Raw genomic sequence first — 21,197 nt, 5'->3', positions numbered from 1 at the left:
AACTGAGTAATATTGCATGGCGCATTTAACCATTCACCTGTTGAAGGACATCTGGGCTGTATACAGTTCTGGGCTATTATGAGTAAGGCCACTATGAACATTAACACACAGATTTTTTTGCAAATGTAAATTTTCATTCTCTGGTATGAATGCCCAAGAATACTCCAGAATTTATTTTAAGTCAGAAGTTTTTAAAGTGTCAAAAATACAGGTATTAAGACTAATCATGAATGTAGTCATGAATACTTGTGTTTTCAGTCTTTCTTTTACCTGAAGGAAAAACCACACTTTCTGATTGAGAAACTCTAGTTTGTATACTTCTGGGTAATAGATTGGCACTAAAGACTACTTTCATTCAGCATCTTAGAAAAGGGAACTGTGAGATTATATGCATAAATGTCAGATAATCACAAAATTTGTGAATTGGTACATTATGGTTTTAACTGACAAGTATAGCTGATTCACATTCATTTTTTAATTGAGATATAATTTACATAGCATAATATTCATCCCTTTAAAGTGTACAATTTAGTGATTCTTAGTATATTCAGAAAGTTACGCAACCATCACCACTGTCTAATTCTAGAACATTTTCATTACTCCAGAAAGAAACTCCATGGCCATTAGGAGCCACTCACCATTCCCCTTCTCTCTCCTGGTAACCCATAATTTACTTTTTGTCTCTATGGACTTGCCTATTCTGGCCATTTCATTTAAATGGAATCATACAGTTGTGGTCTTTTATGTCTGGCTTCTTTCACTTAGTATAATGTTTTCAAGATTCACCCATGTTGTAGCATGAATCAGTATTTCATGTTTTTGTTTTAACAGCCTGTACACGTTTTTATATGAATACACGCATACCTCGTTTTATGGTGCTTCACTTTATTATGCTTTGCAGATACTGTGTTTTTTACAAAATGAAGGTTTGTGGCAACCTGCATCAAACAGATCTGTTCAGCTCCATTTTTCCAACAGCATTTACTTACTTCATGTCTCTGTGCCACATTTTGGTAATTCTTGCAATATTTTAAACTCTCCACCAGCAAAAAAATTATGACTCACTGAAGGCTCAGGTGATGTTAGCATTTTTTAGCAATGAAGTATTTTGAAATTAAGGTACATACATTTTTTTAAACATAATGCTGTTGCACACTTAATAGACTACAGTATAGTGTAAACATAACTTTTATATGCAATGAGTAACCAAAAAATTCATGGTACTAAGTTTATTACGGTGGTCTGGAACTGAACCTGTAATATCTTTGAACTGTATATTTTTTCAGTTCTCTTGGTTATATATCAGTGAATGTAATTGTTAGATAATGTGGTAACTGTATTTTTAGGAACTGCCAGACTGTTTCCCACAGTGGCTGTACCATTTTACATTCCTATCAGCAATGTAAGAGGAGTCCAGTTTCTCTACATCCTCATCAACACTCGTTATTATCTGTCTTTTTTATAGCCATTTTACAGGGTGTAAAGTGGTATCTCATTTGTGGGCTTGATTTCCATTTCCCTGATGGCTAATGATGATGAATATCTTTTCACGCCATTTGTGTATCTTCTTTGGATAAATTTCAGTTCGGATCCATTGCTCATTTTTAATTGGGTCTTTGTCTTTTTGTTATTGAGTTGTAATAATTCTTTATATATTCTAGATACAAGTTTGTTAACAGATATATGGATTTACAAAAATATTCTCCCATCTGTGGGATTGTCTTTTCACTATCTTGATGGTGTCCTTTGGAGCATAAAAATTTTAAATTTTCATCATGTCTGGTTTATCTATATTTAGTTTTGTTGCTTGTGCTTTTTGGTGTAGTATCTAGGAAATCATTGCTTCATCCAAGGTCATGAAGATTTATGCCTTTGTTTTCTTCTAAGAGTTTTATAGTTTTAGCTCTTATATTTATGTCTTTGATTCATTTTGAGTTAATTTTTTATGTACCATGTGAGGTAGAGGACCAACTTCACTTTTGCCTATGGATATCCAGTTGTCTCACAACCATTTATTGAAAAGACTATTTTCCCCTCATTGCACTTTGCTTTTTTCACTGAACAATGGATTGTGGCAATTTTTCCACATCAGTGCAGAGAAAGCTTCCTCATTCCTTTTTTTTTTAAAGGTTCATAATATCCTTTGTATGCATATAATTTTAATTTATTTAGCCAGCCCTCTGTTGATGAACACTTGGGTTGTTTAAGATCTTTTGCCGTTACACACAATTCTGTGCTAAATAGCCTTGTACATACAGCATTTCATACATGTGCAGGTATATCTGAGGATAAATTCCTGAAGCAGGGTTGCTGAGTCATGTGGTAAATGATTAGTAACTATTGCCAAATATATTAATATAGTGTATGAGACACTAGGTTTAGTGTATGAGACAAATGGTTAGCCTTTAAAATATTAATATTGGAATTTTGATAGAAATTGCATTGTCAGTAAAATAATTAGAGAATAATGGTAAGAGTAGTCACCATTGTAGAATGGTGTAGAATACACTTAGAATAACAGCAGCTACTATTACTAGCTTTTATAATGTGGCAGTAGGCATTCAGTACAGTAAATTGTGGTAGTAGCACATACTTTGTTTCATTTAATCTTTCAGCAGTTCAGTTTTGTTATTGTAAAAAAATGAAACCTAGAGGGGTTTCCTGACTTGCTCATGTCGCAGGTAAGTGGATTAAGGATTAAAGGGTGATTTCTGAGGTTTTACCATCCTAGCTTGAATTCTGGCTCTGAGTTCTTAAGCAAGTTACTTACCCTCTATGAGCCTTAGCTTTGCCACATGAAAATGGAAATCATAAAAGTATCTACATTATAGGATTATTGCCAACATTAACAAATTAATACAAAGTTTTAAAATCATTGATTGACACGTAATAAAGTATTCAATACATTTTAGCTTTTTTTTCTTTTTAAGTTTACTATATAAGCTGAGCTTTTGGAGCAGTATATTACAGGCTTAGGTATTATTTGTGTTTGTTGGACCTTAATGAAGACTTAATCTATAATGATAATGTGTAGACAGCAAATATAGAGATAAGTTTCATTTCTGCTAGTTGTCATCTTTGGTTTTGATGGATACTTTAATTCTGTGCTTTTTACCTTTTAAAAGTTTATTATTTTGTTGCATAGATTATTCGAATAAAAATCATTTGGACAGATTTTCCATTTTTGTAACAGTAATTATAGATCAGATTTATTCTCAGGAACAGTCTTGTCAATGGTTCTCAACCACATTAGACCCAATGCCCCTTTTTTATAACATATATCTTGTAATGCCCCTTTGACTATCCTGAAATAAATTTCATAGATGATGAAATCTATCTACACACATAATTTAAAAATTATCAATATACTGCCCTATTATAATATAAAAGAGAATAAAATTCATTAAAAAATAAAGTGCTTGTATTTCAATATATAAATGCTTAGATGTGATCATACTCAATGACATAATGAAGTAGTCAGAAGCATATATAATCATTATGATTGTAGCAGCTACAAATGCAGACTATTATAAGTGTGTTGTATTGGTGATCTAAACATCTTGACTGGTGTTACTGTCAATGACATGGTCTTTTAAAATAGTAACTAGCTCTTGGTAGAGTTCTGAGGAAAATAAAGTAGTTCTTTCCTCAGTTTTCCTGCATTCCTATATTATTATTATTACCATGGGAAAGCACTTAGTCTTCATATGTACAATAGAGTTAGGGTTTAGATTCAGGCAATTATAAATTGTTTTTTCACCCATGTTAATATCTGGTAGGACATTCAGAGTTGCATGGGACAATTCATTGACTGTGACCCATTTCATTTCAAGGTGTTTAGTATCCCAGGCCCCTGCCTATGAATACTAATAGCGTCCTCAAGTGAACCAGAAATTCCCCCACAAACTCCTAAAACATTCTGGGCAGGGGAGTAACTGCTGCCATTGAGATTCATTGTTTTGGCGTTATAAACTGTTTGTTATACAAATTAAATCTCTGTGTTTTTGATAAAAATTCTTTGCTAGCATTACCATCCAATTTTTTTTTAACTTTCATAAATAACAATAATAGACAGTAATACATACCACTCACTCACATTCACGTGCCTCATTTCTAGGTGAACTTGCTGGCGCTGACCCAGACTCATGACTGAATTTAAGCTATTAGTTTTTAGGAGTGTCTAGACCACATTTAAGTTACCAGGACTCTCTAACAAAGGTAAAGACCAGGGCTCTCTAATGAGAGTCAATATCAGGGGTATCTCTGAGAATGATTAATCCTTTAATTTCCTTCTTTCCTCCTGGTGGGATCTCCTCCCAAACCAGGGCCAGGATCCCCTAATGAGGGTCAAAACCAGAGAGAAAACAGGATTCAAACTCGTGTACTAAGACACCCGAGATAAAAGTCAAACTAATTCCAGAAGGCTCACTTTGATACAATATCATAAAAGCCTATGCATAAGGAATTTTATCCAATTTTCTTTCCCTTTTAAAAAACAGTTCTAGTTGAATATAGGTGTTATAGTCTAAAGACCACTGAGGGGCCATTGTTCATCAGAGCCTAAGGAATGTTGGGGCCATGTGGTGTTACAGTAAAATATCATTCTCTTTCTTTTCATGGGAGCATGGCTGCAGTTCTTCCAGTTTTGCAAAATCCACCCTAGGGGACTACAAGGTAGAACAGAGCTCTCATTACCCATTATTCTTTCACACGGCTGCTATTACCAGAAACAGACAGACTGGCAGATCAGTATCCAGAGTCTTCTCAGGGTCACAGTTTCCTAGAATGAGAATGGAAAGTTTCCTACCTACCATTCCAGACAGGGGTGCAGATGAGCCTTGGTCTAACAGGGAGTTTCTCAATTACTGCTCAGGCAGTGCTGGATGGCCAAGGGACTCCTTGATCCAGAAGGGAAAGTCCAATTAAAGTGGTACTCTGCTCAAAACAAGATGACCATGTCATACACCTTCCCCCACAAAAAAGTAAAATTCCAATCAAGGCAACCCAGTAGGAAAGAATGCCCTGGTGTTGTCACACACGTGGTTACACTGCTTACCAGAGACGTCTTACACCAGGACCAGAGCCTTGTTTCCTTTACCAGGGAATCGAAAACACCATGGGCCAGTGCTGCCTGGTTAGTGGCAAGCACTTGGGGCTGTCCCTGAGACAAAAGTACTCAGGCACCTGCTGGACAAAATCTGAGGGCCAGTGTCAGCCCAGGGCTGATGTGCCATGAGTGAGATGCCACTCAAGATGGCTGTCCCTTCATGGTCACCAAAATTGTTACTGAACCAAACTTGGGTCTGCTTGCCTGCCACACAGCAAGGCAAATTTACTGACACTGGGTTGTGTTGAAGGAAGGTACACTGTTTTATTGCAGGGCACCAAGTAAGCTCATGCTCAGAAGGCTCTAACTCCCTAATGGCTTTTTTTCAGGGATGGGTTTTTAAAGGCAACATTTGCGGTGAGTGTTGCAGGGTTCATGACTTCTGATTGGTTGGTGGTGAGGTTAACAGGGTGATATTTTGGGAATCTTAATCATCAACCTCCTGGTTTAGTCCAGTCTGAGGTCTAGTGCTTGTGGTCAGCCTGTAGTCATCATCCTCAACCTGGATGGGGGTCTTGGTTTCTACAGAACAACTCCAAGATACACATCAGATTGTTTTATATATTCCTTGAGGAGGAACTAGGACTCTGTTTTATACCTGAACTATTGTTTCAGCTATAAAAAGCAGTTTTTTGACTGCTTTTCTTTTGTTTCTGCATTCCTTCACTTCCTTAGTAACTGCTTGACTCTGCTCTTTGGAATCCAGGAAAAGCCTGGGAGACTAAATCCTTTTTCTACAAACAAGAAGTGGGGGATGTGGAGGGGCTTTTTTTTACCTGGCAGGGTCCCGCAAGGTCCTGCCTTTTTTAATTTTATTTTATTTTTATTGGAGTATAGTCGATTTACAATGTTGTGTTAGTTTCAGGTGTACAGCAAAGTGATTCAGTTATACATATACATATAATTCTATTCTTTTTCAAATCCTTTTCCCATTTAGCTTATTGCAGAGTATTGAGTAGAGTTCCCTGTGCTATACAGCAGGTCCTGGTTGGTTATCTATTTTAAATATATTAATGTGTATATGTCAATCCCAAACTCCCAATTTATCCTTCCCCCCAACCTTTACCCTTTGGTAACCATAAATTTGATTTCTAAGTCTGTGAGACTGTTTCTATTTTGTAAATAAGTTCATTTGTATCATATTTTATAGATTCTGCCTAGAAGTAATATATGATATTTGTCTTTCTCTGACTGACTTCACTTAGTATGATAATCTCTAGGTTCATCCGTGTTGCTGCTAATGGCATTATTTCATTCTTTTTAATGACTGAATAATATTCCATTGTATAAATGTACCACATCATTTTATTAATTAATTTATTTATTTATTTTTGGATGTGTTGGGTCTTTGTTTCTGTGCGAGGGCTTTCTCTAGTTGCGGCAAGCGGGGGCCACTCTTCATCGCGGTGCACGGGCCTCACTATCGCGGCCTCTGTTGTTGCTCAGCACAGGCTCCAGATGCACAGGCTCAGTAGTTGTGGCTCACGGGCCTAGTTGCTCCGCAGCATGTGGGATCTTCCCAGACCAGGGCTCGAACCCGTGTCCCCTGCATTGGCAGGCAGATTCTCAACCACTGCGCCACCAGGAAAGCCCCAACCACATCTTCTTTATCCATTCTTCTGTCGATGGACATTTAGGTTGCTTCCATGTCCTGGCTATTGTAAATAGTGCTCCAATGAACACTGGGGTGCGTATATCTTTTCAAATTATGGTTTTCTCTGGATATATACCCAGGAGTGGGATTGCTGGATCATATGGTAGTTATGTTTTAGTTTTTTAAGGAAGCTTCATACTGTTCTCCATAGTGGTTGTACCAATTTACATTCCCACCAACAGTGTAGGAGAGTTCCCTTTTCTCCACACCCTCTCCAGCATTAACTGGTTGTAGAATTTTTGATGATGGCCATTCTGACTGGTGTGAGGTGATACTGTGTAGTTTTGATTTGCATTTCTCTAATAATTAGTGTTTTGTTTATCTAATAATTGGTGCTTTTTAGCCATCTGTATGTCTTCTTTGGAGAAATGTCTATTTAGATCTTCTACCCATTTTTTGATTGGGTTGTTTGTTTTTTTATATAGACGTGCATGAACTGTTTGTATATTTTAGAGAGTAATCCCTTGCCGGTTGCTTTGTTTGCAAATATTTTCTCCCATTTTGTAAGTTGTCTTTTCATTTTGTTTATGGTTTCCTTTGCTGTGCAAAAGATTTTAAGTTTAATTTGGTCCCATTTGTTTATTTTTCTTCTCATTACTCTAGGAGGTAGATTGAAAAAGATCTTGCTGCAATTTATGTCAAAGAGTGTTCTGCTTATGTTTTCCTCTAAGAGTTTTATTGTATTTGGCCTTACATTTAGGCTTTTAATCCACTTGAGTTTATTTTTGTGTATGGTGTTAGGGAGTGTTCTAATTTCATTCATTTACATGTAGCTGTCCAGTTTTCCCAGCACCACTTATTGAAGAGACTGTCTTTTCTTCATTGTATATTCTTGCTTCCTTTGTCATAGATTAGGTGACCATAGGTGCATGGGTTTGGTCTCTTTGTATTTTCTACTTCTTCCTGGTTCAGTCTTGGAAGGTTGTACCTTTCTAAGAATTTGTGCATTTCTTCCAGGTTGTCCAGTTTATTGGCGTATAGTTGCTTGTAGTAGTCTTTTATGATCCTCTGTATTTCTTTGTATTTCTTTGGTGTCCATTGTAACTTCTCCTTTTTCATTTCAATTTTATTGATTTGAGCCCTCTCCTTTTTTTTCTTGATGAGTCTGGCTAAAGGTTTATCAATTTTGTTTATCTTTTCAAAGAACCAGCTTTTAATTTGATTGATCTTTTCTATTGTTTTCTTCATCTCTATTTCATTTATTTCTGCTCTGATCTTTATGATTTCTTTCCTTCTATTTGGTTTTGTTTGTTCTTTCTCTAATTGCTTTAGGTGTAAGGTTAGGTTTATTTGAGATTTTTCTTGTTTCCTGAGGTAAGATTGTATTGCTATAAACTTCCCTCTGAGAACTGCTTTCGCTGCATCCCATAGGTTTTGGATAGTTGTGCTTTCATTTTCATTTGTCTCTAGGTATTTTTTAATTTTCTCTTTGATTTCTTCAGTTATCCATTGGTTGCTTAGTAGCATATTGTTTAGCCTCCACGTGTTTGTGTTTTTTACAGTTTTTTTCCCTTATAATTGGTTTCTAATCTCAGAGCATTGTGGTTGGAAAAGATGCTTGATATGACTTTTAAAAATAAATTTATTTATTTATTTTTGGCTGTGTTGGACTTTGTTGCTGTGCGTGGCCTTTCTCTAGTTGTGGCGAGCGGGGACTACTCTTCGTTGTGGTCAGCGGGCTTCTCACTGCGGTGGCTTCTCTTGTTGCGGAGCACAGGTTCTAGGCACATGGGTTTCAGTAGTTGCAGCACGTGGGCACAGTAGTTGTGGCTCTTGGGCTCTAGAGCGCAGGATCAGTTGTGGCGCATGCACTTATTTGCTCCGTGGCATGTGGGATCTTTGTGGACCAGGGCTCGAACCCGTGTCCCCTGCATTGGCAGGTGGATTCTTAACCACCGCACCACCAGGGAAGTCCTGATATGATTTTAATTTTCTTAAATTTACCAAGTCTTGCTTTGTGGCCCAGCATGTGGTCAATCCTGGAGGATGTTCCATGTGCACTTGAGAAGAATGGGTATTCTGCTTTTGAATGGAATGCTCTATAAATATCAATTAAGTCCATCTGTTCTAATGTGTCATTTAAGGCCTGTTTTTCCTTATTGATTTTCTGTCTGGATGATCTGTCTGTTGTTGAAAGTGGGGTGTTCAAGTCCCTCACAATTACTGTGTTACTGTCACTTTCTCCTTTTATGGGTCTTAACGTTTGCCTTATATACTGAGGTGCTCCTATGTTGGGTGCATATATTTAGAATTGTTATCTTCTTCTTGGATTGATCCCTTGATCATTATGTAGTGTCCTTCTTTGTCTCTTGTAACAGTCTTTATTTTAAAATCTATTTTGTCTGAAATGAGTATTGCTGTTCCAGCTTTCTTTTGATTTCTATTTGCATGGAAGACGTTTTTCCATCCCCTCACTTTCAGTCTGTATGTGTCCCTAGATCTCAAGTGGGTCCCTTGTAGACAGCATATATACAGGTCTTGTTTTTGTATCCATTCAGCAGTCTGTGTCTTTTGGTTGGAGCATTTAATCCATTTACATTTAAGGTAATTATTGATATGTATGTTCTTACTGCCATTTTGTTAATTGTTTTGGATATGTTTTTGTAGGTCTTATTTCTCCCCTTCCTCTTTTGTTCTCTTCCTTTGTGATTTGATGACTAACTTTAGAGTTGTGTTTGAATTCCTTTTTCTTTTTTGTGTGTGTATCTATTGCAGATTTTTGATTTGCCATTACCATGAAGTTTTGATATAGTATTCTATATATAAACAAGATAGATTTAAGTTGCTGGTCTTTTAATTTCAAATGCATTTCCAGTATCCTGCATTTGTACTCTCCTCTTGATTGCTGGTTTTGATATTGTATTTGTGTGTGGATGATTTCCTACCTTTAACATATATTTGCCTTTACTGGTGAGCTTTTCTATTCATAATTTTATTGTGTGTATTTATGTCCTTTTTTTTTCTGCCTAGAGAAGTTCCTTTAGCATTTGTTGCAAAGCTGGTTTGGTGGTGCTGAATTCTCTTAGGTTTTGCTTGTCTGGCAAGCTTTAGATTTCTCCATCAAATCTAAATGAGAGGCTTGCTGGATAGAGTATTCTTGGTTGTAGGTTCTTCCCTTTCATCACTTTATTTTTGTTTGTTTGTTTGTTTTAACATCTTTATTGGAGTATAATTGCTTTACAATGGTGTGTTAGTTTCTGCTTTGTATCAGCTATACATATACATATATCCCCATATCCCCTCCCTCTTGCGTCTCCCTTCCACCCTCTCTATCCCACCCCTCTAGGTGGTCACAAAGCACTGATTTCACTTTAAATATATCATGCCACTCCCTTCTGGCCTGCAGAGTCTCCGCTGAAAAATCAGCTGATAGCCTTATGCGGATTCCCTTTTAAGTTATTTGTTGCTTTTAATATTTTTCTCTTTGTCTTTAATTTTTGTCAATTTGATTACTACATGTTTCGGTATGTTTCTCCTTGTGTTTACCTGGCCTGGGACTCTCTGCACTTCCTGGACTTGGGTGACTGTTTCCTTTACCATGTTGGGGAAGTTTTCAGCTATTATCTCTTCAAATATTTTCTTAGGTCCTTTCTCTCACGCTTCTACTTCTGGGATCTCTATAATGTGAATGTCAGTGTGTTTAACGTTGTCCCAGAGGTGTCTGAGACTGTTCTCATTTTTCATTCTTTTTTAAAAATTCTGTTCCACAGCAGTGATTTCCAGCGTTCTGTCTTCCAGCTTACGTATCCATTTTTCTGCCTCATTTACTCTGCTATTGATTCCATCTTGCGTATTTTTCATTTCAGTTATTGTGTTGTTCATCTCTGTTTGTTTGTTCTTTAGATCTTCTAGCTCTTTGTTAAACATTTCCTGTATCTTCTCAGTCCGTGCCTCCGTTCTTTTTCTGAGATCTTGGATCATCTTTACTATCATTACTCTGAATTCTTTTTCATGTAGATTGCCTATCTCCATTTCACTTAGTTGTTCTTCTGGGGTTTTATCTTCTTCCTTCATCTGGGACATAGTCCTCTGCCATCTCATTTTGTCTACCTTTCTGTGATCATGGTTTCCATTCCGCCAGCTGCAAGCTGTAGTTCTTGTTGCTTCTGCTGTCTGCCCCCTGGTGGATGAGACTGGTCTAAGAGGCTTGTTCAGGCTTCCTGGTGGGGGGAACTGGTTCCTGCCCACTGGTGAGTTGAGCTGGGTATTGTCCCTCTGGTGGGCAGGGCCGTGTCAAGGGGGCTGTTTAGCAGGCAGCTGTGGGCTCAGGAAGACTTTAGGCAGCCTGTCTTCTGATGGGTGGGGCTGTGTTACCGCCTTGTTGGTTGGTTGGCCTGAGGAGTCCCAGCACCGGAGCCTACAGGCTGTTGGGTGGCACTAGATCTTGGTGAGAAAATGGCAGCCTCCAGGAGGACTCATGCCAGTGAGTACTCCCTAGAACTACTGCCGCCAGTGTCTTTGTCCCCACAGTGATTCATAGCCAACCCCTGCCTCCCCAGGAGACTCTCCAAGACCAGCAGGTAGGTCTGGCCCAGGCTCCTACGAGGTCACTGCTTTTTCCCCTGGGCACTGGTGTGCACGAGACCTTGTGTGTGCCCTCCAAGAGTAGAGTTCCTCTTTCCCCCAGTCCTGTGGAATTCCTGCAATCAAACCCCACTGGCCTTCAAAGCCAGATGCTGTGGGGGCTTCTCCTCTCGATGCCAGACCCCCAGGATAGGAAGTCTGATGTGGGGCTCAGAACTTTCACCCCTGTGGGAGAACATCTGTGATATAATTATTTTCCAGTTTGTGGGTCACCTACCCAGCAGATATGGGATTTGATTTTATTGCGATTGAGCCCCTTCTAATGTCTTCTCGTGGCTTCTCCTTTGTCTTTGGATGTAGGATATCTTTTTTGGTAGGTTGTAGTGTTTTTTTTTTTCCGATGGTTGTTCACCAGTTAGTTGTGATTTTGGTGTTTTCTTGATACAGGGTGAGCTCGTGTCCTTCTGTCTGCCATCTTGTCTCAGAGTCCTGCTTTATTTCAGAATCATATTCAGTTTCTTCATATTTCATGTCTAATTAGTTTATCTACAATTAATAATTGAATATAGAATTAATATCTTGTGATTGGGAATGACTGTAGACTTTGCAGACTGATGCCAGTTTGAAGAATGTTTGTTTTCAGTCTGCAATGAGATGAGAATAGTAAATGAAAGTACATGCTTAAAAACTTTTATAGTAATTTGACATTGTCATGGTATCCAAGTGCATGATTTTTGTATTTTTCAGAGATATCACTTTCCACATTAGAAATATACGTATAATTCTTTACCATAGATTTTTCTGAGAAGCATTGACATAAGCCAGTAATATTCAAACATTTAAAAAGATTTAAAGCCATTAAACAGTTGAATCAAACCAAACCTTATGTGGAAGCCCAATCTATAAAATACATGAAAGTAAAGCTCTCTTTAGAACTTGTGTCTGGGTCTGAGAACCCCCAAACTCACACAATGGCCCCGTCATTGCCATCATGGACCCTCTAATGCTTGTCAGAGCACAGTTTGAAACCCGTTGGTTTATAGAGACCAACACATTTCTTTACTACTAGTAAAATAAGGGCTTAATGTATATCTCATGACAGAAAAAAGGTAATTTTTCCTAATGTATAAATATATCATAAAGAAGACTAAAGAGGGCTTCCCTGGTGGCGCAGTGGTTGAGAGTCTGCCTGCCGATGCAGGGGACATGGGTTCGTGCCCCAGTCCAGGAAGATCCCACATGCCACAGAGCGGCTGGGCCCATGAGCCATGGCCGCTGAGCCTGGGTGTCTGGAGCCTGTGTTCTGCAGTGGGAGAGGCCACAACAGTGAGGGGCCGGCGTACTGCAAAAAAAAAAAAAAAAAAAAAAGAGAGAGAGAGACTAAAGAAACCCAAAACCTCTAACTAGATTTAAGATCAACACCTAGAATTTAGAGTATTTGCCTTTGTGACTTTTGTTTCTGATATAAACTTTTGTTTATCATCTTTGTCCAGTCTTACTACCTTTGGAATGGCTCGCCCCACTGGCAGCCACAGGCCTCTGCCTCAGTTTCACTTTATTCTGTTGATTTGTTGGATGTGACTTCTAGGGCCTTGAAAAGTGAATTTTGTATTTCTATTTGTATTTTACAGATAGTATTAAAATACTATATGTATTTTAAATAAATATATCCCAAATACAGCCTTCAAGTTGGGTAAAAGTTCTCATAAAGTTACTCATGGAAAGGTAATATTTTTACATGGATACCATAGATCTGATTATTTCATTCAGCTGTGTGAAATACTCCAGTGGCTTCAAATTGCTGTTAAGATAAAGACCAATAATTAGAGGAGTGCAAATCAAAATTACAATGAGGTACCACCTCACACTGGTCAGAATGGCCATCATCAAAAGGTCTACAAATAACAAATTCTGGAGAGGCTGTGGAGAAAAGGGAACCCTCTTATACTGTTGGTGGAACTGTAAATTGGTGCAGCCACTGTGGAAAACAGTATGGAGATTGCGGTTCGTGGGCTTCTCATTGCAGTGGCTTCTCTTGTTGCGGAGCATGAGCTCTAGGTGCTCCAGTAGTTGTGGCACACAGGCTCAGTAGTTGTGGCTCGTGGGCTCTAGAGTGCAGGCTCAGTAGTTGTGGCACACAGGGTTAGTTGCTCTGTGGCATGTGGGATCTTCCTGAACCAGGGCACGAACCCGTGTCCCCTGCATTGGCAGGTGGATTCTTAACCACTTCGCCCCCAGGGAAGTCCCTATATTGTATTCTTATACTTCACTGTATTTTTTTTTCTTCATGGCATTATCACAATTGAAATAAAATAAAATAAAATAATTTGTGTGTGTAATTATTCATTTGTATGTTCTCCCTGTAGATTGTTACCCCCAGTAGTGTAGAAACTGTCTACCTTGTTCATCACTGTATCCTCACTCTCTAGCACAGTGTCCAACATGTAGTAGATATTCAATAAATAACTGTGGAAGAATTATGGATATATGTGTAAAGTCTGTATGATTTTTTTTTTTAGGTTAAAGAAAGACCTGATGTGGGAGTTTATATCAAGGATTTATCAGCTTATGTGGTAAATAATGCTGATGATATGGATAGAATTATGACACTGGGCCACAAAAATCGTAAGTATAGTGCTTAATTGTGATGTGTGGAGTAGGCTCTTTTAGAAGCAAACCTGGTATGGCATTTTGCGCCATAAAGATTGGATTTTTAGGTTTCTTGAAAACCCTTCCTCTTTGACTATTTACTATGTGGAAAGCGTATATGAATGAAAGATATCATAGATTGCTTTCCATGCTGACCAAAATTTTGTTACTTAGCAATAGCGCTCTCATATCGCTGTCTGTTGTTAGTAATAATAATATTGGTAACATTTATTGAGTACTTACTGTGTGGCAAGTGCTTGTTCAAATGCTTTATAAGAATGATCTCTTTAATCCTCAAAATGGGCTATGAAGGTATTAAATTCCTATGTTATGATTGAGGAAACTGAGACTTAAAGTAAATTGTCCAGGTCATATACTACTTAATAAGTTGCAGAGTGAGCATTTGAATCTACACCATTAGTGAGCATTAACCAGGCACCTCCCTTTTGTTGACAAGAAAAGCAAACAAAATTAAATAAAGTGGCATTCTTTTTAGTAATTGTTTCAAGTTTTTTCTAAAGGATAAAAAGTTTCAGCAATATTGCTGATGCCCCAGGCCTAGTACTAATGATGTTGCTAACAGCAATTAGAGATTAGAGGTGAAAGAAAAGAACATAGGAAATAACCTTTTTTTTTTTCAGATTTTTGTGACTAGACTAAAAGTCTAGCAAACTCAAGGAAACAAAGCAAAAATTTTAAAAATTCAGTTGTATTCTTATAAACCAAATAATAGAAAAATACCAAAATTTTAACAGGAAAATGAGCAAAAGATGTTTATGACTATGTTATTCATAGAAGAACTATACACAGCAGTAAGTATATGAAAGGATGTTTGACTTCACAAGTAATCAGGAAAATGCATATTAAAACAACAATGGGAGATGTTTTACCCATCAGTTTGGATGAAAGGATATCCAGGTTGGTGAGGCTCTAAGGAAATGGGCAATGGTGATGGGAATATACAGCCTTTTTGAAGGGCAGGATAACTGTATCTGTTGAAATTTTTAAGGATGCATTCCTTTGACCCACTGTTTCTATTTGTAGATATATATTCTAGAAAAATATTTTTTGGTGTAAACAAAAAAATACCTTATTACAGCATTACTTGTAATAGCAAAAAGTTTGACACAACCTAAATAACTGTCAGTAAAACATTGGTTATATAAATTATGGTGCAGAAATATTATGGACTATAATGAAGCTGTAAAAAACAAACAAACAGTGAGTTAAATCTACATGTAGAGACCCAAAAGACTTTCCAGATATATATTAAGGGAAAAAGAAAACTAACTAGCACAGTATGTAATGCATCATCCCATGTGTAAAAAAAGCCAAATTATCAAACTACATATTTGGGTATTTTGTGTGTGTGTTCACCTGTATGTATGTGAAATACAAAATGAAAGGCCATTTAATAGTGGTTACCTTTAGTGAAGGGGAAATAAGATTGGGGGAAAGGAATATAGGGAGCTTTCACTTTATGTTTTTTGTATGTTTGTATTTTTGAATTTTTTATACCAGGAATATGTTCATGTATTGCTTATTTAACTTAAGAAAATTTTAACATAAGATTCCATTCACAATAGTGACCAAAACCTTCCATTAACTACCTAAGAATTAATTTAACTTGGTATGTGAGATTTGTCTAAGGAAAAATGAAAAAATTCTAATGAGAGAAATAAAATGAAAGGAAGGTAAAGAGATTTGAACACCTAAGATAGCAGAGAGGAAAATAGTCTTCATTAATAAATAGATTGAGTTCAAGAATTAAAGGTTTAGCTGCAGGGGGGGCCCTCCTGCACTGCTGGTGGGAATGTAAATTGGTGCAGCCACTATGGAGCACAGTATGGAGGTTCCTCAGAAAACTAAAAATAAGAGTTGCCAGATGATCCAGCAATCCCACTCCTGGACCTATATCCAGACAAAACTATATCCAGTCCTGGACATATAGCCCACTCCTGGACATATATCCAGACAAAACTATAATTTGAAAAGATACATGCACCCCTATGTTCATAGCAGCACTATTCACAATAGCTGCTAGTTGTTTCTAAGACATAGAAACAACCTAAATGTCCATCAACAGATGAATGGATAAAGAAGGAATATTACACAATGGAATATTACTCAGACATAAAAAAGAATGAAATAATACCATTTGCGGCAACAAGGAAGGACGTAGAGATTATCATATTAAGTCGGAAAGAAAAAGACAAATACCATATAATATCACTTATATGTGGAATCTAAAATACAACACAAATGGACACATTTATGAAATGGAAACAGATTCATGAGAACAGACTTGTGGTTGCCAAGGAGGAAGGGGGTGGGGAAGAGAAGGATTGGGATAAGTTTTTCTGTACCTCCTTGAAAAACATAAAAATTTAATTTTTTATTCCAAAATAAATATTTTGACAAAAATTACAGCTATGGAAATGTTTTATTTCCATTATGCAGTGTGTTAGGTTGGATCATTTAGTCTACTTGATTGCTGCAAGCTGTTCTCTCCTAGGGATTGTAAAGTTCAGTGTAGGTCACTTTTGACATAACATCTGTTGCATTGCTTTGTTTTCATAACTGGAAATATAGAAAAATCACAATCATAAATAGCATGCTTTACTTATATTGCAAAAACAATGGGTATTAAAATATTTAATATGACTTTTTCAAATTACACTTTCTCTCCCACTCCAAACTGAAAAACACTGCTATACCTTGTTTTGATAATCACATAGCTATAAAACTATTCCTATCCTTTCATAAGGTGGCTCCAGTTTGGAAGATACATCCCATGGATATAATTCTAAAGAGAAAGAAAGGTATCTGCTGAAAGATGCTCATATTAGTGTCCCTTATGAAGAACTAAAATAGGCAACAATCCCAAATATCTCCCAGTAAGATAATAACTCAATTTTAGTAAAAATTTCAAGTTGGTTTTTACATGGAAATATATGTAGGAGATAATGTTAAGTGGAAAAAAAACAAGGTAAAATAAGACCTACTACTCTGTGGAAATATGTATAGTGTGTTACATCTGATTAGATGATTTGAAGTGGTGTCAGATTTATTAGTTTTTTATATTTTTGGAGAAAAATTGATTTTAAAAATTCATAACTTGATTTAAAAGAAAACAGAAAAGTATAGTATGGAATCACAGATCCTTGCATTTTCCCTCACTGATTTTCCATTTACCTTCTTTCATTGGGCTTTACTTTTCTTTACCAGTGCAATTTACTTTCTAGTTATCTGACTTATAATATGGCCATTTGCTAATAAAGAGTACCCTTCTAATGTTTAAATTGTAAAATCACAGCTCACATGGAGAAGCTCTACATGAGTATAGTAGGAAAATAATTTTGGCATTGGGTGAAATTAACACATTGCTTTTAAAATACTTTGGAATTTAAGAAAAAAAACCCAATACATGCCTATTGTGAAAAACAAAACAGATCTTTTTCTTTGTTTGCACAATATATTCATGTAAAATATTTATACACACTCAAATTCTTAGCATATTTTGAATGGATGCTTTTGTTTTACAGAAATGGGATTATACTCTATATTCCTTTCTTTTTTTCATATGGGTATCTTTCCATGTCATTCAGATCTACCTTATTTTTTTTTTAAAAGACTGCTTAGTAATTCATAGTGTGACTATTCTATAATTGATTAACCACTGTCATATTGGTTGTTTCTGATCTCTCGCTGTTGTAAACAGTTCTTCCCTGAATATCTTTGTATCATCTAATGTATATATGCAAGTATTCCTGTGGTTGATTCCCAGAACATATCAATAATACTTTTTAGAGACAGCTGAAACAGCAGCTAATTTTTTGAATTATTTAACATGTATTTTTTATGTAAATTAGTTAATTTTTTAAGCCAGCAATACTTGAAATTAAGTATTTTGTTCTCAAATCCCCTCTTTCATGTGAAAAAAATACAGTTTTTTGTTATCAACATAAATTGTCAGAAATTTCTAATAATGGCTAAATATGCCTAAATTTTTATGTTTTAGCCATGCTCTCTGGCTTTTGGCTCTGATGAAATTCAGTATTCTGGATATTTAATTATTTTTAAAGGCATTCCTTGTTGTTATAGTTTTAAATAATTTCCTCCCTTTATTCAAGGTTCTGTTGGTGCAACTAATATGAATGAACATAGTTCCCGTTCCCATGCCATCTTTACAATTACTATAGAATGCAGTGAAAAAGGCGTTGATGGTAACATGCATGTCAGGATGGGGAAGCTCCATCTTGTAGATCTTGCTGTAAGTAACAGGATGCTACTTAAGAATAACTCTTGTGATTTCTTTTTATTTTATAAATAAATAATAATTCAAGTGAAAAGGAGTGATTATATAATTTTTAAGTTTTACTTGTGTATGTGTTTAACTTATTATTCTTTTTTAAATATTTATTTATTTATTTGTCTGCACCGGGTCTTAATTGTGGCACGTGGGATCTTCGATCTTTGTTGTGGCATGCGGGATCTTTAGTTGCGGCATGTGGGATCTAGTTCCCTGACCAGGGATTGAACCCGGGCTCCCTGCATTGGGAGTGCGGAGTCTTAGCCACTGGACCACTAGGGAAGTCCCCTTAACTTACTACTAATTATGGACTATTTCAAACCTATACAACGTAGGTAGAATAGTATAATGATTTCCCATGTACCCATCACCCAACTTCAGCAATTATCAGTTCATGGCCAGTCCTATTTCATCTCTACCCTCAGCCACTTCTTCCCTTCCAGTATTATTTTGAAGTGAATTCCAGATATATTAGATTTTTTACCGTTAAAATACTTTTTTTAACTTTGGGAAGAATATTCTGTATTTTTTATTTTAGCTTTACTTCTGTCTCTGTTTATTGTAAGGGTTCAGAAAGACAAGCAAAAACTGGAGCTACTGGGCAGCGCCTGAAAGAAGCTACAAAAATCAATCTTTCACTTTCTACCCTTGGTAATGTTATTTCTGCCTTGGTTGATGGAAAAAGCACTCATGTGCCTTATCGTAACTCTAAATTGACTCGTCTTCTTCAGGATTCCTTAGGAGGAAATTCAAAAACCATGATGGTAAGACTTAATTGGTCGTATAGTTATCATCAGGAAAATTTAAGATTCCTGCTTATGCCAGTAGTTAATATTCATAACATTTTAAAAACTATTGATTATTTTACTTTTTAAAATTTGGGGTTAGTTTTTCTAGCACACCATGTGTGCGAGTCTATAATTGTATTGTTTGGAAACCTATGTGGTGGTGCCCTTTTTTTCAGGGAGACCGGAATGGAAATATATTCCAAAATTCTTTTTGATATGTTCATAATGGTAGTATTAATTTGTGTCAAGTGTAAAACGTTTTGTATTCCTAATTCAACAGTGTGCAAATATTGGACCAGCAGATTACAATTACGATGAAACCATCAGTACATTGCGGTATGCTAATCGTGCTAAGAATATTAAAAATAAAGCTAGAATTAATGAAGATCCAAAGGATGCTTTGCTTCGTCAGTTTCAGAAAGAAATAGAAGAACTGAAAAAAAAGCTTGAAGAAGGTAACATTTTCTCAAAATATTAATCTTAATGTTGGCTAAAAACATGTTGTTTAGCCAGTAAGTGTTCTAATAAAAAGCTACCTATTAAAAATTCTCTGAACCTCTAACATTGATATTTAAGGGGATATTTCTGCAAGGTAAATTGATACTTACATACTTTAACATTTCCATATTAAGCTCAAGTAGAATTATATAATATTTGTGTATTGATTTTTTTTAAAAAATTCATTTAATTTAAACCTCCATCTCAGTCCCCATGATCTTTTGTAAAGATTTCATATGTCCACTTATTAAATAATGAATTTTTATTTGTCTCTATATAAGAGCAAGTTCTACCATACATGTATTTAGCGAAAATGACCAGAGTTCTTTGTGATAGGTATCAGTCACTATTATTTGAAGTAGACAAAGCAATCAGAGAGTCATGGGTAAACCTAGTTTACTCTTAAGTAAAAATTCATTGCATGGCCTTGAAAATATGCTTTCATGTTTAAATTTGAACATGAGATTCTATTTTGGAAATTCTTTTCTAACAAGATATAATGTCAGAAGGTTAGAAAATTTGGAGACCTTATTCATTAGGACGAGAAATTTACCAACCATCATTAGGCAGTCAGTGACTCACTGAATCTTCGTGCTAAGAACTAACTGGCATAGGGCTCCTTTGCATACCAGGTGAATAAAGGGCTTTGAAATTGCCTCTTTTCAGTCTGTGGGGAAACTGGTTAGATCAGATATGAAATCCAGAGATGCCAACATCACAAATATTTGGAGAAGGTGCTGATTCAGTAAATTTGAGTAAGATTATTGAGGAAAAGCAGTAATTGAGCTGCCTCTTAGATAATGGAATTTGGTATTTTAAATGTGACCACTAGGTGGTATTTATAGTCAGTATGTTTTAAAGATGTAAAATTTCTTAGATTTCTTAATATTGAGTTCATATCTTTATTTTGCTGACCCTTTTTTTTACATTTTTTTATTGTGGTAAAATATACATAACATAAAAATTACCGTTTTAACTATTTTTGTGTACAGTTCTGTGGCATTAAGTACATTCACGTTATTCTGCAACCATCACCACCATCCATCTCCAGGACTTTTCAGTCATCCCAAAATGAACCTCTGTACCCATTAAACACTAGCTCCCCATCCCTCTCTCTCCCTCAGTCCCTGGTAACCCACTGTTCTTTCTATTTCTATGAATTTGACTATTCTAGGTACCCCATGTAAGTAGAATCATATAATATGTCTCCTTTTGTGTCTGGCTTATTTTACTTAACATAATGTCCTCAGTGTTCATCCATATTGTTGCATGTGTCAGAATTTCCTTCCTTTCTAAGACTGAATAATATTCCATTGTGTGTATATACCATGTTTTGTTTATACCTTCATCTGTTGATGGACACTTGGGTTGCTTCTATCTTTTGACTATTGTGAATAATGCTACTATGAATGTGGTGTACAAATTCCTGTTTGAGTCCTTGCTTTCAATTCTTTTGTTCTTTTGGGTATATACCCAGAGGTAGAATTGCTGGATAATATGGTAATGCTGACTTTATTTTTAATAAATTTCATTTTATTTATGCTCTTAGGACATATTGTTTTTTTTTTTTTTGCGGTACGCGGGCCTCTCACTGTTGTGGCCTCTCCCGTTGCGGAGCACAGGCTCCGGACGCGCAGGCTCAGCGGCCATGGCTCACGGGCCCAG

At 36.3% G+C, this 21,197-nt stretch overlaps 1 protein-coding gene across 4 annotated transcripts in view; it reads left to right on the top strand.

The window, feature by feature from the left end:
* KIF3A (kinesin family member 3A) overlaps positions 1 to 21,197 on the top strand; it is a 94,978-nt gene that overhangs the window by 30,212 nt on the left and 43,569 nt on the right. For all 4 annotated transcript variants that reach the window (XM_022588767.2, XM_089909302.1, XM_089909301.1 and 1 more), the window contains exons 5-8: positions 13,805 to 13,910; positions 18,068 to 18,207; positions 18,813 to 19,010; positions 19,315 to 19,489. In XM_022588767.2, coding sequence (XP_022444475.1) covers positions 13,805 to 13,910; positions 18,068 to 18,207; positions 18,813 to 19,010; positions 19,315 to 19,489 — 619 coding nt within the window. The remainder of the gene's footprint in view (positions 1 to 13,804; positions 13,911 to 18,067; positions 18,208 to 18,812; positions 19,011 to 19,314; positions 19,490 to 21,197) is intronic.

This window comes from Delphinapterus leucas, chromosome 3 (assembly GCF_059928025.1).
Source record: "Delphinapterus leucas isolate spDelLeu-1000000601 "Yukka" chromosome 3, BTC_Dleu_Yukka2, whole genome shotgun sequence".
NCBI classification, from domain to species: Eukaryota; Metazoa; Chordata; class Mammalia; order Artiodactyla; family Monodontidae; genus Delphinapterus; species Delphinapterus leucas.
Note: the sequence above shows the minus strand (reverse complement) of the source record. Positions and strands in the feature narration are given on the sequence as shown.